The 26,597-nt window shown below is 40.5% G+C and overlaps 6 protein-coding genes across 8 annotated transcripts in view; 4 read left to right on the top strand and 2 right to left on the bottom strand.

Annotated features, from left to right (window-relative positions):
• LOC134812869 (guanine nucleotide-binding protein-like 1) overlaps positions 1-1,550 on the top strand; it is a 56,089-nt gene extending 54,539 nt beyond the window's left edge. For both annotated transcript variants that reach the window (XM_063820456.1, XM_063820457.1), the window contains 3 exons: positions 164-332; positions 941-1,082; positions 1,248-1,550. In XM_063820456.1, coding sequence (XP_063676526.1) covers positions 164-332; positions 941-1,082; positions 1,248-1,380 — 444 coding nt within the window. In that variant the 3' untranslated portion in view covers positions 1,381-1,550. The remainder of the gene's footprint in view (positions 1-163; positions 333-940; positions 1,083-1,247) is intronic.
• The window catches only part of LOC134812866 (uncharacterized), a 912,489-nt gene that overhangs the window by 661,377 nt on the left and 224,515 nt on the right, over positions 1-26,597 (bottom strand). The window lies entirely within an intron of this gene.
• LOC134812865 (NHL repeat-containing protein 2-like) overlaps positions 1-26,597 on the top strand; it is a 72,619-nt gene that overhangs the window by 45,225 nt on the left and 797 nt on the right. Inside the window, exons 2-17 of one of the 2 annotated variants that reach the window (XM_063820450.1) lie at positions 10,290-10,437; positions 10,646-11,541; positions 11,714-11,843; positions 12,069-12,243; positions 12,381-12,492; positions 12,691-12,828; positions 12,955-13,062; positions 13,362-13,572; positions 14,589-14,741; positions 18,590-18,700; positions 20,283-20,438; positions 20,657-20,806; positions 21,005-21,186; positions 21,399-21,581; positions 21,860-22,527; positions 23,082-23,264. In XM_063820450.1, the coding sequence (XP_063676520.1) occupies positions 11,476-11,541; positions 11,714-11,843; positions 12,069-12,243; positions 12,381-12,492; positions 12,691-12,828; positions 12,955-13,062; positions 13,362-13,572; positions 14,589-14,741; positions 18,590-18,700; positions 20,283-20,438; positions 20,657-20,806; positions 21,005-21,186; positions 21,399-21,581; positions 21,860-21,988 (2,004 nt within the window). In that variant the 5' untranslated portion in view covers positions 10,290-10,437; positions 10,646-11,475 and the 3' untranslated portion in view covers positions 21,989-22,527; positions 23,082-23,264. The remainder of the gene's footprint in view (positions 1-10,289; positions 10,438-10,645; positions 11,542-11,713; positions 11,844-12,068; positions 12,244-12,380; positions 12,493-12,690; positions 12,829-12,954; positions 13,063-13,361; positions 13,573-14,588; positions 14,742-18,589; positions 18,701-20,282; positions 20,439-20,656; positions 20,807-21,004; positions 21,187-21,398; positions 21,582-21,859; positions 22,528-23,081; positions 23,265-26,597) is intronic. The other variant, XM_063820451.1, reaches the window with a different exon arrangement.
• LOC134812565 (ubiquitin-conjugating enzyme E2 T-like) lies at positions 1,833-2,769 on the top strand. The gene is made up of 4 exons (XM_063820048.1): positions 1,833-1,956; positions 2,089-2,189; positions 2,339-2,449; positions 2,632-2,769. The coding sequence occupies exons 1-4, from the start codon at positions 1,833-1,835 to the stop codon at positions 2,767-2,769; spliced, it is 474 nt and encodes a 157-aa protein (XP_063676118.1).
• On the top strand, positions 22,374-24,229 carry LOC134812564 (uncharacterized). The gene is made up of 3 exons (XM_063820047.1): positions 22,374-22,527; positions 23,082-23,264; positions 24,126-24,229. The coding sequence occupies exons 1-3, from the start codon at positions 22,374-22,376 to the stop codon at positions 24,227-24,229; spliced, it is 441 nt and encodes a 146-aa protein (XP_063676117.1).
• On the bottom strand, positions 24,374-26,227 carry LOC134812561 (uncharacterized). The gene has a single exon (XM_063820043.1). The coding sequence runs from the start codon at positions 26,225-26,227 to the stop codon at positions 24,374-24,376; it is 1,854 nt and encodes a 617-aa protein (XP_063676113.1).

The following is a 26,597-nucleotide window of genomic DNA, read 5'->3' as shown; positions in this document are numbered from 1 at the left end:
AATAGTTATGTGTAAAACTGATTACAGAGGGGGGAGGGGGGTTAAAAATTGTCCAAAAAGTGATTACGTAATATGTGAACGACCCCTATGTATTGTGTATTCACTCTCCTCTTCTGCAGTAAAGTGATGGTAATCCCTAGTGACCCTACGTCCTTCCTGTCAGGTGAAAGAGCCGTACTCAGTGGTCCGGTACGTAGCAGAGCGGATAGATCTGGTATCCTACCTCCGTATAGTACACCCCTGTTTAGAAGAGGAGCCTCAAGCTCCTTGGACAGCTTGGTACATCTGCTTTGCGTGGGCGGATAAGAACGGCTATCACACCGCTAGAACAGGTATGTGAGATTGAACAGGTATGTGAGATTGAACAGGTATGTGAGATTGAACAGGTATGTGAGATTGAACAGGTATGTGAGATTGAACAGGTATGTGAGATTGAACAGGTATGTGAGATTGAACAGGTATGTGAGATTGAACAGGTATGTGAGATTGAACAGGTATGTGAGATTGAGTTTGATCCCCGCTAGGATCCACGTTTTGGGGATCAATTTGTGATATAAGTGTTGTTCTAAATCGTTAGCGGTAGCCCTTGAAAATGCTTACTAATCATTTAAACTATCAACCAATTAGCAAATACAGAGACCTTCTATTTCAAATTCAATGTTTCTTGGGTGCTAGTTTGCGATCTGTTTCCTATTAACTGGTTGCTAGTTTGCGATCTGTTTCCTATTAACTGGTTGCTAGTTTGCGATCTGTTTCCTATTAACTGGTTGCTAGTTTGCGATCTGTTTCCTATTAACTGGTTGCTAGTTTGCGATCTGTTTCCTATTAACTGGTTGCTAGTTTGCGATCTGTTTCCTATTAACTGGTTGCTAGTTTGCGATCTGTTTCCTATTAACTGGTTGCTAGTTTGCGATCTGTTTCCTATTAACTGTCTGCTCAGGAAGACCTGATGTGTACCGAGGAGCTAACTCAATACTTCGACTCCTGGTAACAGGGCGACTCTGTCTGAGACTGCTTCCTCCTGAATACTCTCCTGAAGGGGTGGGAGGAAGTTACAAAGACATCCTTAAGGAGCTGATAAGGTAAGTTACGTGGTCAAAAATGTAACTTTTGTTCCGTTTACGGTTGTTGAAGATAGTTCAATTTGTATTTTTTCACAGTCTACTTTTTCCATGGTACATTATATTAGCAGTACATACACATTGTAGAAAGGAAATATGAGAAGAAAAATAATACTGTTTCTGCAGTTTTGCTACAAAAATAGAGATTGAAGAATCAGAAGAAGAAGAATACTCTGACGAGAGTAGCGAGGAGGGAGAGGAAATGGAGAAGGATCAGAAAATGGGAAACAAGTTCAGTTTACTGCAAGAAATTGACTGAGAATTAGAACGGATTTTATTTATTTTAGTCATGTGATCAAGGTTTTATGAGCTATCATTTTAGCGGTTCTTAGTGACAAAGCTTTGTGTTAAGTTGTTGAAACCAGAAATTACCGTGATCTTTTAAGAGTAAATTCGACTATTTTTATAGTTTTTAATGTTTATTGATTATTTAAATGTCTTTTATTTGGTTCAATGAATTAATTAAATGATATTTGTTGGTTGAGAATTTTAGCTATTCACCACTTGTTTCCCCTTTTCGTTACGCTTGGCTCCGGACAGCTGTCACTGCACTAGCCTAATATGAAACGTTCCACTACTCGGACAGTGTACTCTAATTCAAGTTCTCAAATAAATAAATACTCTTACGTCACTTAAAGATTTGTGAGATTTTAGCTAATTACTTTGTAAAGATTAATGAGATTATATTTAATTCCCCCTCCTGTCACCAGAATGTCACAAAGATCAGCGGGACGGTTGAAGAAAGAGCTGTCACAGTTACACCAGGAACCAGCACCCGGAATCAGTGTGTTTCTCCGGGGTGACAGCACTAGTTCCTTCTCTTGTCAGATAATCGGTCAGTGTAAAAGTGCAACTCATCGTCAGTTTATATTACTTTGTTCAAAATTGTTTTGGATTTGTTCAGTGTTTTTGTTCAGATCCATGCAATTTTTCTTACATATTAATCAAATGATATTCACTTCTTCAGGACCACCTGATACACCGTATGAGGAAGGAGTATTTGAGATATCAATGACCTTGCCAGAGAGATACCCGTTTGAGCCTCCGTCTATTAAATTTGACACAAAGGTTTGCTTACTCCCAGTCCCACTGCTAACATCACACTTTGTGTTTTGTAGCAGGACACCGTTTGTTATTTTATTGTTTAAATTATTGATACAAACGAGTCCCTAAAACATGTAAAAATATGTAAAATATCCCTAAAATATTCACTCTAGATTTACCATCCTAACATAGACGAAACGGGGCGAGTGTGTCTGGATCTGTTACACTGCCCACCTCGGGGCTCCTGGAAACCTGTACACAACATCCGTACCCTCCTTACTAGCGTGAGTACACTGTCACGTGGTTACGTCACGTGGTTTTAAACGAAGTCACGTGATTTTATAGGACGTCACGTGGTTTTAAACGAAGTCACGTGATTTTATAGGACGTCACGTGGTTTTTAACGAAGTCACTTGATTTTATATTATGACGTCACGTGATTTTGATAACATGCTCGTTTCATTAGGTGCGGTTGTTGCTGAGTGAACCTAACCCTGACGACGGACTGCTAGCAGATGTCTCTAACCAGTATAAGTTTAACAGATCACAATTCGAGGATAAAGCGAGGGAGATGACGCAGATGTACGCTGTAAAGGGAGCATGAACTGGTACTGGGTTGTGGGATGTTAGTTGAAGCAATGTGTGTACCATCTTGCAGTTAGTTGAAACAAAGTGTGTACCATCTTGCAGTTAGTTTAAACAAAGCGTGTACCATCTTGCAGTTAGTTGAAACAAAGTGTGTACCATCTTGCAGTTAGTTGAAACAAAGTGTGTACCATCTTGCAGTTAGTTGAAACAAAGTGTGTACCATCTTGTAGTTAGCTGAAACAAAGTGTGTACCATCTTGCAGTTAGTTAAAACAACGTGTGTACCATCTTGCAGTTAGTTGAAACAAAGTGTGTACCATCTTGCAGTTAGTTGAAACGAAGTGTGTACCATCTTGCAGTTAGTTGAAACAAAGTGTGTATCATCTTGCAGTTAGTTGAAACAAAGTGTGTACCATCTTGCAGTTAGTTTAAACAAAGCGTGTACCATCTTGCAGTTAGTTGAAACAAAGTGTGTACCATCTTGCAGTTAGTTTAAACAAAGTGTGTACCATCTTGCAGTTAGTTTAAACAAAGTGTGTACCATTTTGCAGTTAGTTGAAACAAAGTGTGTACCATCTTGCAGTTAGTTGAAACAACGTGTGTACCATCTTGCAGTTAGTTGAAACAAAGTGTGTACCATCTTGCAGTTAGTTGAAACAAAGTGTGTACCATCTTGCAGTTAGTTGAAACAAAGTGTGTACCATCTTGTAGTTAGCTGAAACAAAGTGTGTACCATCTTGCAGTTAGTTAAAACAACGTGTGTACCATCTTGTAGTTAGTTGAAACAACGTGTGTACCATCTTGTAGTTAGCTGAAACAAAGTGTGTACCATCTTGCAGTTAGTTGATACAAAGTGTGTACCATCTTGCAGTTAAACCATTTATAGTTTATACCAGTATGGGATAGAATTTCAGTTAGCGTGCATTGTGTAGTGTTAAGTAGCCTTTCAACAACTCAACGGGCAATGTAATTGTGTATTAACTTTTAGATTAACTTGTATTAATCTAAGTCCTAAGGTAATTATTTGTTGTACTTGTCGACGTAAAGTTGTTTTAAAACAGCGTTTTTATTTTTACATGATTGGGAATCGAGCGGTTTACTCGATTAATGTTTACTCAAAATTATAATACAAACAGTAATAGATAGAAAATAGTAACGTTAAAGAATTCTTTTAAAAAAACCCTCTGGAAAGGGCACTGCACACGGTTTATCAAAAAGTACATAATTCAAATTTGTTTTAGATTTATGCGACTGTACGGTTTCAATGGTTTGACGTTTGAATACTAATTTATTATTTAATTTATTAATATTTTCATCAAATTTCATATCAAATAATTTTTTACAAGCACGTAGTCTTCTTGTTAAATTACGTTTCAATTATCAAGTGGAAGCTCGTCATATCAAGGGGGGGGGGGGGGGGGGCAATATCCATTTATTCCTCAACATTTGGTCAAATGGGCATTGATCCTTTGGTTTTAACTGGATGTAATACCTTGAGCGGTGTTAGCAGTGATTTTAACAACACCCCTCCCCCTAGTAGCTATGGCGCGTGGTATACCGCTGCAAATGAGCGGTGTTAGCAGTGATTTTAACAACATCCTCCCCTAGTTTTAATACTTACAACACTACTATATAACAAATAAATTTAGGCATGTACAATGGCATGACGGGCTAGGAAGTACAGCCGATCTCCTGGTATGCGGGTGCGCTGGGGTTCCTGAAGTTCGCCTCCTGAGTTAGGCTCCTCTCGCCCAGTGCTTGCACTGGGCAACAACACCTTAAACACGATGTAAGTTTCTCTTTTACTTCTTTCTCATTGATAGCTTATTTTGAATGTGAATTGTTACATCTCTGATATTGCCCCTCTTATCCTTACTCTAGCTATATTTTCCTGGCAAAGTTAACTTTACTCCCGACCAGCAGTTTCATTTCACATTTTCTCGTGCCATTTTCCTTCCAGGTCGTGTTTAGTGTTGTGGGAGGTTGCCTACTCTGAGGTGTTACGGATGGTTCCCTGGCAAACTTTGCTGCCAGACTCGACAATCTCTGACAACAATGATAAACCTTCAAGAGATTTTCGACTATGTCAAAGCTGCCTCAGTTGAGGATCTACGTCATATCCTTAACTCTGTTCAAAACGAGCTGCCAAAGCGTGAGGGAAAGGTGGACAATTTTGTGTTACATATAGAGGACTTCTGCGAGGATGAGGTTCTCTGTGATGCGGTATGGGTTGAATGTGAGTCCCTGCAGAAACTAAACACCGAGGGAAGACACAAGGCAACAACAGCTTGGTTGTGCTCACAGGATGCACCCTATATTTACACTGACACAAATCCAGTGCACCCACCACAGGATATCAGTGGTTTCCCTAATATCAAAAGACTCCTGAGTCTTGTAAACTCGAGTACGGAGATAACTGGACCTCTGGACTCATGTCTGGTCATCAAGTATGGAAACAACCAAGCGAGTACTTCAATACACAATGACGGTGAGAAACTAATGGACCAGGAGAAATCGATTTGCTCTTTCTCACTGGGATGTGAACGGACGCTTGAGTTTTACGAGGGCACAACTGGGAAACCTAATTGTGTCAAGACGATAAGGATGAAGAACAACAGTCTTGTTGTAATGCGGCCTGGGACACAGCAGAATCTGAGGCATGCTGTGCGAGCAGAGCCGGCCACAAAGGGAGAGCCTCCAAAGAAATCGGAGCAAGTAAGATACTCCCTGTCATTTCGAGCTATTGTGAAATCTGGTGGCCAAGTTAGCTCTCAGAATATCAGCACAGAGACTAGTACACCAGCTTCTGGCACCGAAGCCCAAGTACCTGCGCAAAGAGTCACGTTGGTTGCTGGAGACTCTTATGCTCAAAGATTGGACTCCGCAAAGCTGGGAAAAGGGAAAGTCACAGTCGTAAATGTTGCAGAAGGCGGAGCAAAAATGGACAAAGTCCAGAAACAGTTGGAGGACTACTGCACGGCACATCCTGATGTCCACGTTGAGAAGCTTCTGATCAGCGTAGGCACAAACGATATTAGGCGTGTGGGGGATAAAATTGGTATTTTGAGGGGACCAGTAAAGCAACTTTTTGGTAAGATAGGCCTATTATTTCCCAACTGTAAGGTATATGTTCAATCGCTATTGCCATTACCTTTACAGAATGATAACGATAAATTAACTAACAAGAGGGTAATGGATTTTAATAGGATTTTATACAATGAGTGTGTATTTAGGAGGTTCTTTTTCATGGATGTGTTTTATCCCTTTACAAAGTTTAAGAGAGCTCTAAGTGAGCCTGTTAAGAGATTTGATCCCTTATTTGAGAACAAAGGCATTCACCCCAATCCTCAGAAAGGTATGGGTGTGTTGGCCAGATTTTATATTCGTGCCATCCACAGTAGATATTTTAATCCTTATATCTATCAGTAGTTCTTTTGTGCTGTCCTCTGAACCTTGTTAAGCTAATGATATGCAGTTGTAGTCTGGCAAGTATACTCACCTGTAAAACACCATGATCGATTTAGTAACATACAGATTTAGAGTTGGAGTGTTTAGTGGAAATTCTTTTGCAAAATCCATCAAACATCAGAACCGTAGACGTGGTACAGGTAGTATTTTTGATTATTTAGACAGCTGCATTGATTCTCGCTTATTATTTTATATTTTTTATGTTATATTCATATGTCACTTTTCGCTAATCACTATCACATATGTCGGGGTAAGTGGGTTGGCTTTTTCTAGGGTCACTTATGATTGCCGAGCCTTTGTACCAACATACCCAGTTCCTAACTTGTGCCGATGCTTTACAGTTTATTTCTTTTTATATTTAGCAAATATGTATTATCTGAGGAATAATTACAGTTTCGATGGTTTATATAGATTTTGCCAGATTTCAATCCATAAGAACTTAAATTGCATATTTACTGGTAGAACCGGCAATATTCTCACGGGATGCATAATTTGGTTGTTTTTGATGAATGGTTTTTTGATAGTTTTAGTAAACCCTGGAATTGTAAACCCAGGGCCGTCTCCCATAGGTGTTAGAGTTGGGAATGGTAATAAATTGAATGTTTACTTTCAGAATGTTCAAGGTCTCATCCCTTTTGGTGAACTGAACAATGCCCATCCAATGATTGATACCACTAAATGTCTTGAAGTGTCGACTTATCTTAATGAGGCTAAGATAGATATTGCAATACTTAACGAAACCTGGTTTAAGAGTTCTATTGCTGATAGTGAATTTCTGCACCCTGACAGATATAAGATATTTCGCTCTGATAGATCGAAGAAAACTCATCCACCAGATCCTTCTAATCCAACCCGGTTTAGGAGGAATGGTGGAGGGGTCATGATTGCAGTGAGAGCAGACCTTGATCTAACTTCAAAGGGAGTTCGTCTCAAGTATGGTGCAGAAATTCTTGCTGTGGAATTTAAGACCTCCACTGGAATTAAGTTTGTTGTATGCACATGTTATCGTGTTGGTACACTGGGCTCCGCAAATCGTGAAAAAATTGTTGAGTCTTTGAAAACTCTTCTCAGAAGAAGAGGACTGAGTAAAGTCTTCATACTAGGAGATTTTAACCTGACCGGAGTTTCCTGGTCTACCCTGGCCAGCTCCTGTCCTATTGAGCAATCTTTTGTTGAATCTTTTGTTGATCTAGGCCTTCAACAATGTGTGCTAACACCTACCCACTGCAAAGGCAAAACACTTGACCTATTGCTCACAAACTCTGTGTCAAATATTAATGACCTAATGGTAGGTGAGAGAGATAGTGCTTGCAAGTCTGACCACTTCCCCATCAATTTTAAGATCAACGTTAAAGTTGGTAGGAAGAAGCCAGTCAGGCGTATGTGCTATAACTTTAAGACTGTGAACTGGGAGAGGCTAAACCATGAACTCCGACACACGAATTGGGATGCATTGCTCAATGGCACAGAACCTGAAATTGGATGGAAAAAATTTAAGGACAAACTTTTCAATGTCACAGATAAATTTGTTAAAAAATGCTCTGTCAAGACTGATGGCCAAGATCCATGGTTTGACTCGGAGTGTTATGATGCATGGCGTAAGAAAGTGAGATTACATAAAGAAAGGCATAAAAGTGATAGAGCTGAAATTGCATTCTCCCTTGCTAGGAAAAATTTCAAAAATGTGGTTGCTCAAAAAATGAGGGAAACATTAAATGAATCTGATGATAGTGCTTTAATAACAAAAAAATTTTGGTCCTATGTCAAATCGAAGACAGCTAGTCAGCGGATCCCTGAGTTTGTAAGCCACAAAGGCACTGTCCGCAACTGCCCTGAAGACCAGGCCAACCTATTTAATGACTTTTTCTTCGAGCAGTTCTCTGAGGCATCAACTTATGACATAGATATAGATTACTCTAATGATTGGCGCTTTGATATTGAATTTGACCACAGAAGGGTTCGCAAAATCATTTCCAATATTAATGCTAATAAAGCTTATGGACCTGATGGTATCCATGGGAAACTTTTGAAAAACTGTGCGGTTGGGCTCGCATACCCTATATCAATACTTTTTCATTCATGCTACAACATTGGGACACTACCAAGGGAGTGGAAACTGGGGCACATTGTACCAATATTCAAGAAAGGGGATAAACATGAGGTTTCAAATTATAGGCCAATTTCTCTTACATGCTTAATCACAAAAGTTCTTGAACGCATAATAAGAGATGAGTTATTGGCACTTACTAATGGCATGATCAATGACAAACAGCATGGTTTCCGAGCTGAGAGATCTTGTGCAACTAATCTTGTAGGACTGTGCGACAGCCTAGCGCTCTCACTGAATGAAAATATGAGAACAGATGTAGTCTACTTTGATTTTGCCAAAGCATTTGACTCGGTTAACCATGATCTTATATTATTTAAGCTAAAGAGCAAATTTGGTATTGATGGGAGGCTACTGAAATTCATCACTGATTATCTAAGAGACAGGCAACAACAGGTCTTGATAAGTGGCAAGTTTTCTTCTATGAGAAACGCCCAGTCTGGTGTACCTCAAGGGTCAATTTTGGGACCATTGCTGTTCATTATGTTCATTGATGATATATCAGTGGGGATTTCACCAGGCACACAACTGTCACTGTATGCCGATGATACTAAAATTTGGCGTAAGATTGTTTCGGAGTCTGATATCCTGCGACTGCAGAAGGACATTGATTATCTCCATGACTGGTCACTTTCTAATAAAATGAGATTTCATCCCGACAAATGTAAGGTCCTCACCGTCGCAGGAAGGATATCCGAAACAGTTTCCCTCCTTAGTGTCCTACCACTCTTTAACTTTGTATACTCCATGGGAAGAATCACACTTGACTATGTTGATCATGAAAAGGATCTGGGTGTAATTGTGACATCAAATCTCGATTGGAAAGATCAGTGCTCCAAAGTCCTTTCTAAGGCAAACCAAAAATTAGGCATGGCGAGAAGAAATTGTTATTTTGTCCAAGACGTAAATCGTCGTAGAGTACTGTATCTCACTTTAGTGAGGAGCCTATTTGAGCATTGCTCGGTTATATGGAGACCAGTCACAAAATCCCAGATAAGCAAGCTGGAGGGCCTCCAAAAGCGTGCTATTAAGTGGATTCTTCACGAGGAGTATATGAGTTATCCATCATCCACATACATTCAAAAATGCAGACAGCTGAAGATTATGCCGATTGAAGACCGCTTTGACTTCTTGGATCTCATCTTCTTCTTTAAAATTGTGAAGCAACATATACCTGTCACTTTACCCTCATATTTGCAACCATTTCAAGGCCACTCAAGGCTCAGAAATAGTCACATGGACTCTCTATGTTTTGTAAGCTCTATCTCACCTCGAGCAAGCTCCAACGCTTTTGCCAAGAATTTCTTCTATAGGACCCACACTAAGTGGAATCACATTCCTCTAGATATCCGTGAGATAGAGAGTATCACTGATTTTAAAAGTAAACTTTCCACTTACATGTGGGGGAAAATTATCCCGGTGGATTCGGACTCTGAACTTGACTATTCAATAGAAACAAATCCGTAAAATAGTTTATTCAAGATTATCTATTCTTGCTGTCTGCATTCACATATTTCTCAATTTCATCTCACAGCACAATATTTTATGAATTGATTGAATGGGTGTGTGATTTTGTTTAAAGTAACTTATTACAATTTTATAAGGGCCCATGCTTGTGCAGGAGCTGCATTTGCACTCAATATCTGTGTTTTGGTGACCCTCAGGTCCTTTGGTTACATACATTTTGTCCGAGACAATTTCAACTTTGACAATCCATGCTTAGAGGACAATATTATATTTAACTAATTCATTGTGTAAACTTGTATGTAATTGACTGATTTGAAAGATTTCAATAAAAAAAAAATAAAAAAAAAAGTAGCTATGGCGCGTGGTATACCGCTGCAAATGAGCGGTGTTAGCAGTGATTTTAACAACACCCCTCCCCCTAGTAGCTATGGCGCGTGGTATACCGCTGCAAATGAGCGGTGTTAGCAGTGATTTTAACAACACCCCTCCCCCTAGTAGCTATGGCGCGTGGTATACCGCTGCAAATGGCCAAGCAGCACTCGCTGAAAGCCAGGAAGTACCGGTGGATTGAGAGGGGCTTACTCTGTGGCATATTCCTTACTTGGAGTGCAGCTATAGTCTATGTTAACTTCTACGAGAACTGGTTCGTACTCTGTACTAAATATTATGTTAAATATTATCGGGAATTGGTTTTTAAATGTTGGGAATTTTATTTATATTCATTTATCCAAGAATTTTGTACATACCGTTTTGTGAGGGCAAAAGTATCAATAGAGAATAAGGGGTTGGGATCGGAAATACTAGCTGAAATTCCCAATACTACTTTAATTAACTCACGTTTTAATTGCCAGGAACCTCTCTAAAGCCTCTACTGAGCTTGAAAAGAAGATGGGGAGATTTTCCAAGAGATGCTGGAGAACATGGTATTGGATATCTGAGATAGGGTCCGCTGCTAGCACTGAAGATAAGATCCTACAGTGTTACAAAGAGGTAGAGGAGGAGAGACAGAGAGAGATGGTAATGTTGAGGGATCTGGAGAGCTTTCAGAGAACTGAGATATCAGCTGAAGTTGAGTGAGGGGCTGAGTTGCAACGTGACGTCACGAGTTGCAACGTGACGTCACGTGAGTTGCAACGTGACGTCACGTGATTATTTGATGAATCCCTTATGCTTTCATGTTAGCTCGTGGGGAAGTTGTTCTTAGCAGCGAATAAAGAGCTGGGATTTAACTCTGCGATATGGTGTGGCGTGAGAAGGCAACATTCCAATGAGGATGTTATGTTCAACAATCAGACACTCAGAAGAGACTGACATAGTCTCTAATTTTCTTAATTTATTCTTTCATTTATTAAGTTTTGTAATTTATTTTGTGCATTTTTGTAATATTTTTCTGTTATTCGAGAGAATTGACTAATTTAAATCAATCATGACCTGACGACCTCTGGACCTCGTTCAGATCGTATAATTTCGCCGCATACATAATATGTTATTCTTATTACTTTGCCTTGTGTAATTTGCAGATTTGTGTATTGATGCAAAATATTTATCTTCGAAATACTCGATCCAGATTTTTAAAACTTCAAATCCCTGATTATCCGTTAGAAATGAAAGAAAGGGAACTAATTTGTCCAGACCACTGAACGAGATATTAAGCCTGAAGACGCAACCCTGATCTCAACTGATGGGCTCTCTTGATAAAGGAGGTTACCATGATACCCTCCCTTCAAAATCTAAGACGCTTCTGCAGGTATAGTTAAAATGAAACAATATAATACAGTGCAATAAATCATTAGATATGTATTATAATAACCACTCATCAACATATTTTTTTAAATTGGGAAACCTAAATCAATATCGTACGTTCTGAACGATAGACATTGTAAATAGATTCTGTTAGTATTATAATATTATATCTGCAGGCCCTGTACGGCGAGGGAGGAAATGCGGACGATGCGGTCATAGCTGGCCATTTAGCTGCTGCTTCAATGTCTGCTGTAGAGTTTCCAGAAAATGCTGACTGGGTCAACTCATCACCCCTTTCTATTCACGGTGCGTTCTTTAGATTATTTATTATTGGGATAGACTGTAATATGATTAACAGATCATGATTTTTGCCCAGAATTTTGTTGGGTGATCCGAAATATGTCTTTAAACTGGTATAAAATCTCAATATCTATTGGGTGCTGTATAGTTTATCACATACCCATACAGTGTATGGATATGTGATAAAGTTAGGCTGGTGTTCACAAACTAACAAGATAACCCACATTACAGGTAATTTAAAAGGAAGATACGTACTACTGGACTTCTTCACGTACTGTTGTATAAACTGTATGCACATCCTCCCGGCTCTACACAAACTGGAGGAACACGTACCAGAGGGTCTGGTGGTAGTCGGGGTCCACTCTGGCAAGTTTAGTAATGAGAAGAGCAACGACAACATCCTCAAGTAAGTATGTCGAAACAGTCACGACAAGGGTCAAGGGACAGCGGGTGGGCTGACCTCAGTAGATTTAGTATTTACCACAAATTCTCTAAGCTCACTTTCACTTCACTTACACCTTTTTCACATATTTTCACTTCCAGTGCAGTGTCGAGATACAAGATAACCCATCCAGTGATAAACGATCAGAACTACGAAATGTGGAATAGTTACAGTATAATCTGCTGGCCTACCTTAGTCCTCATCAACCCCAGTGTGAGTTATTATCTAACTCCTAATAGAATGATATTCTCACTGTCTTCCTTTGTGTGCACTAAATAGAGAGAACTTAGTGTTTATTTCAAACAGCGGAATTAAAAAACTATTCGTCCTCTTCCAAAATAATGTTTTAGCCAATACTTCAATTGCCCCCCCCCCCTTCAATTCCCTCACTTGAGTTATCCTCCCTCGCAGGGTAAGACAGTGCTGATATCAATAGGAGAGAGTGACGTTGAGGAAGTGTGTCGGTTTGTAAAGGATGTGGTCCGCTTATCTCCTCCTACTGAACTACAGCCTGTATCTCTGTTCCAGGAGACTGACACTGATGCTGGGGTACGTATTAATCTGCTACTACTAGGGGAGCAACTGCTTCATATTCAGATGTTTTTATGTGGTATCTATGGTAACTAAATGGGATTATCTAATTGCGATTTAAGCTATACATTTTCAATATCTCAGGGTTTAAACTCGAAGAAGAAGACACTGAGTTACCCCGGAAAGATATTCTATCACTCTGACAGCAACACTCTCTTTATCTCCGATACTGCTAACAATCGTGTTCTACAGGTTAGTTACCACCTAGTTACCACTTAGTTACTACTTAGTTACTACTCTGTTACCACTTAGTTACCACCTAGTTACCTCCTAGTTACCACCTAGTTACCACTTCGTTACTACTTAGTTACTACTCTGTTACCACTTAGTTACCACCTGGTCGCCACTAAGTCACCACCAAGTTACCACATAGTTACAACTCCGTTACCACCTAGTTACCACCTAGTTACCACTTCGTTACTACTTAGTTACTACTCCGTTACCACCTAGTTACCACCTAGTTACCACATAACCTGATCCCACCCCACCAGACGAACAGTAGTGGTGAGATACTGCACAAGTACCCCTCCCCAGAGTCCCCCACCCTGAACAGTCCCCAGGGATTACTGGTTTACGAGGAGTGGGTGTACGTGTGTGACACTAACAACCACCGGGTAGTGAGGATGGAGCTGGAGAGGGGGGTGTTGGAGGTGGTCTGTGGGACTGGTAACCAGGGACACGATCTCCAGGGAGGAAAAGTTGGTATGTTTCATTGTGCGGACATTGTTTGTTTAGGAGATATGGAGTTTAATACGTTTTACTGATGTTGTTGTAGACTTATCAGATCTTTATTGTTGACTACTTTAGGTTTGTGTAAAGTTCGATTTAAATATTAAATAATAATTGGAGTTTTCCAGTTTACTACAGGGTGGGCCAAAAGTCAGTACCCATACGTTGGCCTTAACAGCTCCGCCGTGTTTTATATTTGAGAGCTGTTGCTTTGCAGATGGCATACTGTATTTACTGGTTCGAGGATTCCGTCGTCAAAATTTGAAAATTCGAATATTTTAGACCAAGCCCATTCAATATTAAAACACCTATATTGTTTTCTCTGAACATGCTGAACGCCTAATTTTTTCAGAGACGGTAGATTATCAAATGTTGCATATGATCTGAAAACATGAGGCAAAACGGATTAGAAATGACGAAGTTATCAAGCATTTTCTGTATCTCGTTAACAAAATTGACTGGGTGATTATGTGACACCGTGACACGACACCTTAATTGGGCACCCTTAACAATTCCCATAATGTTTAACGGGGTAGTTAACGGGGGACCTTATCACGTGATTAGGTAAACCAATCACCTGATCACACGTAATGAATAAACTCGTTATGCTTCATATCTCGGTCATCTGAGAAGCTACAGTTCTAATTCTTTCAGGACAAACGTAATTCGAATGGCCAAACACAATTCAATAACATTTAGCTTGATCCGACTATCCAAACTATCAAATAAATGTGAAAATGAACCTCCATTTGAAAAAAATGAACGCGAATATTTTTCGAGTTGACAAATTCCTCGAACCAGTGGTGGTACTAACTCATACCAGAAAGAAGTATTTAAATTGGGCACTCAGTGACTGAGCTATAAAGGCCAACGTATGGGTACTGACTTTTGGCCCACCCTGTATTAGTAGAACTATAGCGACTGATAACGAATACACATCTCATTCCAGAACCTTGAAACAGCGCTTCTTGACAACTAATTCTCGCTAGGTCCTGAACAAGAGATAAGCAGTCCCTGGGATATAGAGCTGATTCCTCTTCAGAGTGTGACTGGTTGTCATGGAAACCTGCTGATGATAGCAATGGCGGGTACCCATCAGATATGGGGCTACGCGCTCACTGATGTTTCTATCACCCACAGAGGTATAAACAGTCAACAGTTTATATTTACAGTTACAGTTTATATCTACAGTTTATATTTACAGTTTATATTTACAGTTTATATTTACAGTTTACAGTTTATATTTACAGTTACAGTTTATATCTACAGTTTATATTTACAGTTTATATTTACAGTTTATATTTACAGTTTATATTTACAGTTTATATTTACAGTTTATATTTACAGTTTATATTAACAGTTTATATTTACAGTTTATATTTACAGTTTATATTTACAGCTTATATTTACAGTTTATATTTACAGTTTATATTTACAGTTTATATTTACAGTTTATATTTACAGTTACAGTTTATGTTTACAGTTTATATTTACAGTTTATATTTACAGTTTATATTTACAGTTTATATTTACAGTTTATATTTACAGTTTATATTTACAGTTTATATTTACAGTTTATATTTACAGTTTATATTTACAGTTTATATCAACAGTTATAATTACTAACTGGTTTATGAACTACGTTTCAAAATTTATTTTCCACCTGTGAAATTTATTTCCCTGTTGACTGTTGTGGTTACAAATGAAACACGCTTTTATTAATATTAATTAAGAAGTAAAGTAGTAAGTCCAAATAGGTGTCCAGAGCACTCTTTAAGCAAATACCGCTACGTAACTGTTGAAAGTGTGGCTGAAGCCTAGTCTCAATGAGTTATACATAAATTTTATACAACACAAAACCTTCTCCTAAGATTAATCCAAAAATATACAAAATGTTCCAAAAATAAAATGTTTAGTATCTGAGTCACAGTTTTCCACTCAACGAAATTCAAAAGTCAAAATCAAATGCAATTAAACTTTAGTAACTCTGATTTACATTTATTTATTATAACAGTTTTTCACGCATGGTCACTTACCATTAGCTATTCTTTTTTCCTCCCTCTTTTTATCCAGCTCATCCTTCATGGCCGGAATTAGTCCGTGACGGAAGGCATGGTCCAGTAACTCCTGCTTATCTTTAGTTCCAGGATACTGCCTACCAGCCCACACTAAGAATGTTCTGAACTCAAACCAATCTATATTCCCGTCAGTGTCTATGTCCAGACATCCCAGAGCTACCTGGCTATCCTCACATGTGTAGCAACCGAAATAGGGCGCCATGAACCCTTTGTAGAAGTGATCGAAGGTAATCTGGTTGTCTTTAACTCCGTCCTTAACATCCCAGACCTCCCAATCCTCCTTGATCTGTGCTATTATGTCGTTTATATGTAGGGTGTTATTGGTGGATTCGATTATAATGTCAGACATGATTTTGGTAAGTTGGCCACCTGCCTGGTCGAACAACATGGCTAGTCCAGCTTGACTGTTGTACTCCTCTTTACGTTTCTCGTCTACTGTGTTTTCTAGTATCTGGTCTTTCATATCCTCTGCCATCTTCATCGTGAACTGAGGATCCTCACCGAATGTTACTTTCAACTTCTCCAAAATCATTGGTGGGTTGGCCATGTTCGATATCCGTATAGTTTTTTCAAGCCCCAAGAATTCAGCCAAGTCAAACCCGTCAGTGTAAATAGAAGCATCATCCGCTACCCCTGAGAAGACAAATCCGAAAACCATGTCTATGGCTCGTTCACCGTAAATTGGCTGTCTTGGAGATGGTGGAAGCCCCGTCACAATCTTCGTCACGTTTATAGCAGCATCCCGGAGATGCTTGCAGTTGAACTTCTTCAGCACCTTCTTGTTTCCAAGTCTTATGAGATTGAGTATGGTAGTGCAGGAGTCAGCGTGTCCCATTGCGGCACCCTCTGCACACAACCCACACCACACTCCGGTGGCTCCCATCGCCAACACCTCCAGTACGTCACCATGCATTGTACCCCACTGTTCGTGCTGGTGGAATATCAGCTCGCCGTCCTTCCACCCGCACCTCTGCATCTCTTTCCTCACCGCCTTTGTCCAGCCTCCTAGCAGATCCTTGTGGTACTTTCCCACGTCTTCGAAGGCTATTCCAGCGATCCTCTCCTCCGCTGGAAGACTTGCAAGGAAGTTTGTCAGCTTCCAGATTCGGTCAGGGTGATTTGTCATCGTATCCCCAAAATCTCTCAAGTTGAAAAACATCTTTGAATCCTTGGCCACGTTTTCTCTCATCCATCTGATTCGGTTCCCCACCATCTTACAGACTTCAGTCATGTTAAACGTCTCGTAATCCACTTTGTAGTACATCAGATCGATTTCGAATATCACGTGCTTTACACCGTACTCTTTGCACTTCCGCATTCCAATCGGAATAGGCTCGTCCTGAGGCACCTTCTCAACTATACTCTCCCAAACCTCCGAGAATCCGACAGCATAGGACATATCCTCTCCTTTCTCGATTAGCTCCTTCAACAGGACATCCCCCACCCTGTTTTCGTGGTTGAAGGACTCTATCACGAAATATTGAAATTTGCACTTCTTTACCTCTTCGTAGATAAGTTTCTTGTTCTCCAGAGTGTGACCACGGAGGGAACCAACTGTCGTTTCCCTCATCGTATTGTCCAGCACGAACAAATCCAGGTTTCTGAGTCTTTGGATTTTCTTCTCTCCTAGCTTTGTGTACTTGTTGACATCAGAGGTGAAGTTCGTTCCTTGGACCGCTTCGTCATCGGAAGAATCCATTTTATTCTTTTCCTAGAGAATTATTATTTAGTAATACTTATAAAAGTGTATATAGAGTGAGTGTATAAAGAGTGAGTGTATACAGCTGAATCCAATGGAGACAGACTCGAAATATGACCGTATCATATTTAAATCTGATGTGCAATGTAATAATTAATCTGATGCGTCCGACGAGGACGCACATAAAAAAACAAAAAACAACAAATTTTAATTTTAAACTTATTACAACACTACAAATCTATTGCATTTATTGAGCGGGCATATCTTGTCCAAACCCAGGATGTACGCGCGCCGAACATATAATGTATCATACGATGTCGCTCACAGAGTTCCGTGAAAACCTAGAGTGTCCATTATCAATAGTATGGTGTGTCGAGCTGATAACGCGGCAACTTATAACAACAACAGATAAGCCTGACTGCAGATCAACAACTCGTGTTCATCACACTCCTAACAGATTCAAATTGAGTCACTTAAGCACGTCACAATTAGACATTGTAGTTAGCAACAAATTAAGCTTTTACCCACAATGTGTAAAAGATGTATAAATCTTTAGAATTGCTTCATAGAAGGTTTAACAAACAAATGGGCAAGGATGTATAAATCTTTAGAATTGCCCTCATAGAATGTTTAACAAACAAATGGGCAATGATGTATCCAATAACTTTGCAATTTAATCTTGTGTAGCCACTGGTTCTGTGTATAATAAATAAATAAATAACCTCAAATCTAGATCTGCTAGAACGAATAACGGATGATGTGTAAAAAATGCGGTATTTGGTCAATTCCGCACCCACCGCACTTATGTATCGCCTCTGTCTGTTAGTTCAAATTATCTTATCATTACGAATGAGTTGAACTTCCTGCATTCTTTCCTGTTAACATTTCAGATAGTATTATTATTGTGATAATGTATCCTCCTTTCCTTTACTCAAACAATTTACGATTTCATAACTTCATTATGTAGCTATATTACAAAACTGTGCTTCCCATCGACTGCCACTAAATAGGATAGAATGTCCATAAATGATTCATTATCCCAATAATAATTCTAAAATGTCAACAGGAAAGAATGCAGGAAGTTCAAATCATTCATTGGTTAACAAATACCTGAGTAAATGCCTAAGTAGAAAGGACCGACTTTTGTTTTTGTTTTTCCAACCGGTTCTGACGACCAGATATAATCTTAACATTTAACACGAACCCTGGTCAGGTAAGAATACTGAATATAAAGCCTCTACTACGTGGAGACTGGCTGGCAGTGGGGACGAAGCTAACAAGAACAACTCTTACCCTCACAAAGCCTCCTTCGCTCAACCCTCTGGTAGGAAATATTGTAGGACAAATCAAAGAAGCTACCAATGTTGTTGAAAATTCAAAAAACAAATACATTTACTGAGGATTTATTGAGGATTTACCGGACATCGTGGTCCGGTAGTTTCATTGCGTCTTAATATATGAATCATTAGAAAGCGTACACCGAAGTTGACTGTTGAGTACTGCTAAACTTCCTTCCATACGGACATTCCATTTTGTCTTGGAATGAAGATTCAAGAAATAATAGACAACAAATTTTGATATTTTTAGCTGTTGACAGTACTATTGATTTATATCTCGATGCAGCAAATACTGATGTGCTAAAATATAATAAACATATAATACCAACACGCACGTACACTGAAACTCTATGTAAACATAGGGTGACCTGGAAAATGAAGGTGACGTGGAAGTAGGAACTACAAATACTAAGGATGCCTCCTACGTTTTGAATTTTAAGAATAGAACGAGGAAAGTGATAAAGTAGGGACCCTTCGACCCCCTTTTTGCAGAGAACCGACACAGGAAGTGATCATAACCCTATTACAGGAAGTGATTATAACCCTAACATATTAACACAATTAAACCCCAATTAGGGTTATGATTACCTCCTGCCCCGGTTAAGGTTAAGCAAATAACAGGGAGCTGGACTTCAGACTAATTTGGCTGGTCATGCACTGATGGATCGACCTTCAGTTTCTACTTAAAATAATCAAACGTTTAAGACTTCTGAAGCAAATCAATCACTTCACGCGCAAAATGATAATTTCTTCACGTCAATCAATTAGCGATCCGTAGCCCTTAGGGACTGGACGTTACATTAAAGCAACAATAAGAGGATTTGATTTGAAGTAAAATAAGGTTGCTTTCGGACACCGACAAAGCAAACGAAACTTATGTATCCAACTATACGTTTCATGTATGAAACATGGAGCAAGTTTTTGTTTTCATGCCGACAAAGGAAACTGCTCTTTCGACCTCATTATATCCATTGTCTCAAATAATTTGGATAATTTAATGTGTAAATAGATCGCAATAAAAACTAAGAAACTACCACATTTTAAAACAAAGTGGCCCTTTGTTTTGACGACGAATGTAATTTCTTTGTTTCATGTTGTTCTCTCTACTCTAAACTCTAATGTTGGAGGGTATACGCACTGTAGTTCGACACGTACTGAAATTCTAAACTGTCACACTTCCGTTCTCATAATAGAAACCCTATATACATATCATATCAGCGATGATCCAGCTCCCCCCCCCCCCCCCACAGTCTTGTTTAAACCCGAATGTAAAACCATCTCCCCCCACAGTCTTGTTTAAACCCGAATGTAAAACCATCTCCCCACACAGTCTTGTTTAAACCCGAATGTAAAACCATCTCCCCCCCCCCCTCCCCCCCCCCCCCCCACAGTCTTGTTTAAACCCGAATGTAAAACCATCTCCCCCACCCCCCACAGTCTTGTTTAAACCCGAATGTAAAACCATCTTCCCCGCCCCCCACAGTCTTGTTTAAACCCGAATGTAAAACCATCTTCCCCGCCCCCCACAGTCTTGTTTAAACCCGAATGTAAAACCATCTCCCCCGCCAGGACTAAGTTATGACGGTAGTAAGTTCGTGTATGTGGCAGACAGCGAGAGCAGCACGGTAAGATCCGTGGAACTTCCTTCTTTTGCTGTGAAGAACGTGGCTGGGGGAGGCCTAGACCCTTCCGACCTCTTCTCTTACGGAGATGTGGACGGAAAAGGTACTGTTATAATTTATTGTCAAATAGTTAGTTTCTTTAATTTGTAAATTCTACGACTTATTAGAACAATTTGCACCCAATTTTATAGGAAACAAAATTGAAAGTTAGCGAGCGCCTGTTCGAGTAAGTCCATTGAACAATAAGATGAGAAATTTTCCAAAATAATCTGAGTCAAACAACTTTCCCTCTTGTACAACTGACGATCCTCCTCCTACCAGGAACGACAGCCAAGTTACAACACCCGATAGGAATAACAATCACTGGTAACCATGGTAACCAGACTCTTCTGGTAGCTGACTCCTACAATCACAAGATAAAGCAAATCCAAACCAAATCTCGCGTCGTTTCGACCTGCTCTCAAATAACTGGTAGGTAATATGATCTTACTAGATTCTGATATTTTCCTCCGTAAAGAAAGAAGTTGAGAAAATTGTTAATTTGCGAAATTTGCTGCACTCCATTGCTGTTCCATCTTAGCAGCGTTTACAATTTTAACGTCTACATAAAAGTTAACATAAGATAACATACATTTCTATTTAATGCTCCTCATACAAGTATACCTACAGGTCTGTCGGAGCCATCAGGACTCACCCACGACCCACAAAGTGGGTGTGTGTACGTAGCGGACACTAACAACCACGCAGTAAGAGTAGTGAAGTTAGGGGAGAACTCGGAGAGCTGGGAGGTGGGAGTAGTCGACCGAGCCAGGGTATCCAGTAGTACGGGGGTCTCTTGGGTCCTCACTGAGGTGAAGTTTATTTCAGCCAATATCGAATTGAGTTTTGCTTAGATTGACATTTGTTTTGTTTTGATGGTTAGTTTGAAATTAAGGTGGTATTCTATTATTTAAGATAAGTTTATGAAAATAGGAATTTTCAATGTTTCCCAGTTGTCAGTTGTCTACTACCAGTGCCCCCCCCCCCCCCCCCCCCCCTAATCTCCTAATCCTGAATCCCACAGGAGCACACAACATCTCTGACACTCTCCCTGTCCTTCACCAAGCATCTTAACACCTCCGCTCCTAGTATCATCAAGATAACCCACTACACGACACACGGAAGGGAGAGTCACGAGGTACCCGTTACTGATCACGTGGTACAGGTTCCACTTGTAGCTTCTGGGGCTGCAGATCTTGCTATCACGGTATGTCATCTTAAACCAGTACAACTACTTGTTTTGCTATTGGTTTGTTTTAAAACAGCGTATTATAAGTTCGCCAGAATTCTTCGTAAAAGCGTTTAAGAATACTTCTTCTGTGACCAAGTTTAGGTCTTCTGTGACCAAGTTTAGGTCTTCTGTGACCAAGTTTAAGTCTTCTGTGACCAAGTTTAGGTCTTCTGTGACCAAGTTTAGGTCTTCTGTGACCAAGTTTTCTGTGACCAAGTTTAGGTCTTCTGTGACCAATTTTCTACATTTCTCAGTTGTTCACCTGCTCTGAGGAAGGTGCATGCTTTATGGATAAGTACATTCACAGAATCAACTTTGTGGATGATACAGCGGAAAGAGTTCTGCTGAAAGCGAGTGATCCTTTAGTTATAAACATAGATTGATGACTGATCTGTAGAATCAATATAATGTGAACTTTAAGTTTATTATGGACATTGGAATTTGATATTTTTTGCAAACTCTGTTTTTAAATTTATGATGTTTTTCGTATTGATCACTGTATTGTGACTAGAGACGTTTTTAATTGAATATCTTATTCTTAATCTTTTTAGATAGAACTCTGTTAATTTCGAATTTTTATGATCTTAAATATTATTTCGTTTTCTGATTTCATTCGTATTGTAACAACTCTGATTTTTTGACCTGAAGATAATTTTGTATGTGACATCCTTTATCTACTCTACTTTAAAATAATCATCGAACTGCGAGTAATACTTGTTGTATTTTACCAAACCCCCACAACCACATGACCTCAACTCATACAGGATAATGTGTACAAGAGGGATAGATGAGCCAGTAGACAAGGTGAAGTTTGTGAAGGAGCTTTACTCACATGGGGCCATCAAGTTCGGAGAGTTTAAACTAAAGAGCGGGATAATGAGTCCGGTTTACTTCGATCTGAGAGCTCTGGTTTCCTTGCCCCGTTAGTAACTTAGCTCTGGTTTCCTTGCCCCGTTAGTAACTTAGCTCTGGTTTCCTTGCCCCGTTAGTAACTTAGCTCTGGTTTCCTTGCCCCGTTAGTAACTTAGCTCTGGTATCCTTGCCCCGTTAGTAACTTAGCTCTGGTTTCCTTGCCCCGTTAGTAACTTATAGCTCTGGTTTCCTTGCCCCGTTAGTAACTTAGCTCTGGTTTCCTTGCCCCGTTAGTAACTTATAGCTCTGGTTTCCTTGCCCCGTTAGTAACTTAGCTCTGGTTTCCTTGCCCCGTTAGTAACTTTTAATCACTTAGGATATTAGGAAAATACAACAGTTTTTGCATTTCCGATTGAGTGAAAATATCATTTTAAACTAATTACAACACTACAAATCTTTAACATTATTGAGGACGTTACAGAAGGAATTAATTTAATGTAGTTTGAAGAGTCCTCACTCTCCTCACGTCCAACAATGGCGTTTCTCTTGTCGCTAATATGTATAATCACAATTATACGTTCCTAAACTAAAAGTTAAAACTTACTGTTACCACCCAACTGTCAGGACTTATGAGGGACGCTTCTAAATTACTGTACGAAGCAGCACATGGTATGAAGTACACATGTATCTGCGGGGTCCCCTACACTGCCCTCCCCATAGCAACTGTCATCTCAGTGGACCACGATATACCTATGGTTATCCGCAGAAAAGAGATGAAAGATTACGGCACTAAGAAAATGGTTGAAGGTGAAGATTGTATTTTTTTGTATTAACTTTATCGTGATGCTCATTTTTTTCCCTACTCTTGCCGAAGGCAAAAAGATCGTAGGGAATAAGTAATCGGGTTTGGATATATGAGGTGGCCCGACGGTCCTACGATGTCGACAAAAGTCTGCTCCTTCGCAATATAGACCACTCCCCTATAATTAAGTGTATAGGAAGCGTGTGTTATGCTGCGCGCGACGCTAGCCATGTGTTAATTAATTACAGTGAAATTCCTCCTTCGCAAAGTTATTTTCCGCAATTTTCTGCATTTATTAAATGTTGATGCGCGGCGCTGCATTGGTGAAATAAATCGTCAATTTTTACCATGCACATATGCCTACTCATTTATAAAAAACCATTGCTGATTGCATAGTATGTAAATATGTTGCACTTTTTTCCAGTCAGAGTTGAGACACAGTTAATAAACTGCGGAGTGACTAAAATGCTATACAGCAAAAACAGAACGCTCCAACCAAACACTCCACCTACTGATCCTAACCACCCTAACAACTCTCTAGCTCTCTCTCTTCAACCCTCATTCCCTCACTCCTCTTGGTGCACAAAACCATTCTAACCTATGTATGTCCCCCTGACGGGTTCCACAAGCCCAACGGTACATAGTTAGACGAAAAACAGAGAAGCCTTGATTGCCAGATCAAGGACTGCATCAGTAGCAGCGAAATACGGATATACCTTCTCCCTTACAGTCAGCGAGCTGACAACTATCTGACTGTGTCTTTTAGGCCTTGTCACACCACCTTCGCTATTGCATCCGCTCGCCCGTATTCACTGACACATGCCACACCTGGGTTTAGTATGAAGATGTACGCATATTCACCCAAGATGCGGAGATGCCTCAGTTTAGTGAGTTGAGATACAACAGCAAACTCACAGGAGCATGGATCAGAATCATCAGTTACCAACCTGACACCGTTTCGGGGCTTTAATCGCAATACGGTTTCCTGTCAGGCGCCCCAGCAGTCCACCCTTGAACCACCATCTGATCCGAGAGTCACTTGAGGAGACCCGTTAGAGCTCGCAATTGGCGACGAGATAACGTTTATGGTACCTCTAGATGTTATAGTGAACTCTCAAGCTCCAACCTTCCTGAACTCCCACTCCCTCTTTCTCGATAACAAGTAGATCCATCTGGAACAGTGGGCTGCCTCTTTCCCACTGTCCCGTACCAGCTTCTTCAGCTCTCTTCCCCTAAAACCAATCCTCCTCGCAGCTCTCTCCAAACTCTGCGCAACCACTCCCCTAGCTCCAACTTCGACTGCGGCATTATAACAGCACCAACCTTCCGCCTGAATCTCAGCCTGCAGACCGCTGTATCGGTCGAGCTTGTACTCGTGCGATTCAGCGATCCGCTCTTCAGATGGTACTGTTAGCTCCCACCAAATAACTGTCTTTGCCGACCTTGAGAATATCACAAGGTCCGGCCTCAGCCGTGTTTCCACAATCTCACTGGGAAACTTAAGCTGCCCCTCAAGGTCTGACAGCACTATCCAATCCCGATACCCACTCAGGATCCCAAACCCACGACTCTCCTTCCGGTCGTCTGTACCTGCTTTCCTTTTCCCAGCAGGAACAAAATCAATGAACTGCCTTCCATCGCCGGCCTTGTTCTTATAAGTGTTCACTCGGCGATCACAATGGAAGACAACCTGTTCAGAGATCTGCTTCAGAACCTTGTCGTGCCGCCATCTATACCTTCCTTGACTAAGGGCCACCTTACACCCAGCCAAAATGTGCTGAATGGTGCCCATCCTCTCCTCACATAACTTGCACTTCCCATCCTCATCTTCACTCCACTTGGAAACCATAGAGGGGGTTAAGAGGGTGCCGTACACAGCACTTAGCATGAACCCAATAAGTGAGTCACCATACTTAAAAAGTGTATGCCAGCTCAAATCCGTCTTCATTACGAGCTCTCTCCACTCACCCCACCTGCTCTGCATCTCCAGAGAACCTACTTGCACCTCCCTCTCTCTTTCAATGTTCTCCTTCACTCTCAGCATAACCTCCCTCTCTCTTTCCCGTTCATCCATCCTCTCCCAAGGTTTTTTCCAGTCACCAAAACCGATGCCAACTCTTTTTTGAGGTTGCACCATCCCTCGCACCGATTCACAGACCAAATCTCTTCTGGCCTCTTCCAGTTCTGTCTCAGGCCTCCAAACTCTACCAGAACGAACTTGGGGCTGGACTGCTTTAATCAGGTCATCCTTAGATGTCTGATAGGATTGCAACAGTCGACACTTCTCTATCTTCCATGTATCTGTCAAACTGCTCACCGGTAAGGCCACACTGGATGATTGACTGAACAGACAAAGACCACTCAGAGTGTGCCCCACCCCTAACCACTTCCTGAGGAAACTATTGGTATTCTGTTCCCATCTGGTAACTGTTGTGATCGGAATATCATAGATGGCAAGAGGCCACTTCAGTTTTGGAAGGACCATGTACTGATATCCCCAGCACTTCTGGAGTCCAGTAAGGGAACTTTCATCGAGTCTCCGAAGAAAAGTGTTAAGGTCGACCTTGGTTGAGTCGATGACTGATTTGTCATTTCCTTCCACTCTTATCCATCTCCCAAGGAATTTTATCGGCTTCTCTGACACATTCGGAATCACCTCACCACCCAACTGCAAACACACCTCTTCTCTCTCCACCTCCTCCTCTCCTACCACTACCTCCTCAACCCACCTCACAGCCACTCCCTTCTTCAACACCAGTGCTCTGGACTTGGAGGACTTTAACTTAAATCTGGACCAGTCCACGTACTTCTGAAACACATTGAGTAACGTTTGCATATCCTCTGCACGTGCGGTCGTCAGACAGCTATCGTCCATAAACAGCTTCAGAGTTGGTATCGGTGTGTCATCCTTGATGTACTCAATGCTTCTCGGAACCTTAGACTTTAGGTGTTCATGCCCAAGGTTCATGCACAAGACAAACAAGATGACTGATATCACACACCCCATGAAGATTCCTATCTCAAACTGCTGCCAGTCTGATGTCACCGTTCTTGAGGAGAACCTTCCGAATACCCCGGAGAAGGTATTCGGAAGGTTATTCTCGGGGACGTTGTAGAAACGGAGGGCCCTGGCAATCAACCCCTGGCAATCAACCCCTATAATTAAGTGTATAGTTAAGCGTGTGTTATGCTGCGCGCGACGCTAGCCATGTGTTAATTAATTACAGTGAAATTCCTCCTTCGCAAAGTTATTTTCCGCAATTTTCTGCATTTATTAAATGTTGATGCGCGACGCTGCATTGGTGAAATAAATCGTCAATTTTTACCATGCACATATG

Source organism: Bolinopsis microptera, chromosome 3 (genome assembly GCF_026151205.1).
Source record: "Bolinopsis microptera isolate Bmic1 chromosome 3, MBARI_Bmic_1.0, whole genome shotgun sequence".
Lineage (NCBI taxonomy): Eukaryota > Metazoa > Ctenophora > Tentaculata > Lobata > Bolinopsidae > Bolinopsis > Bolinopsis microptera.
Note: the sequence above shows the minus strand (reverse complement) of the source record. Positions and strands in the feature narration are given on the sequence as shown.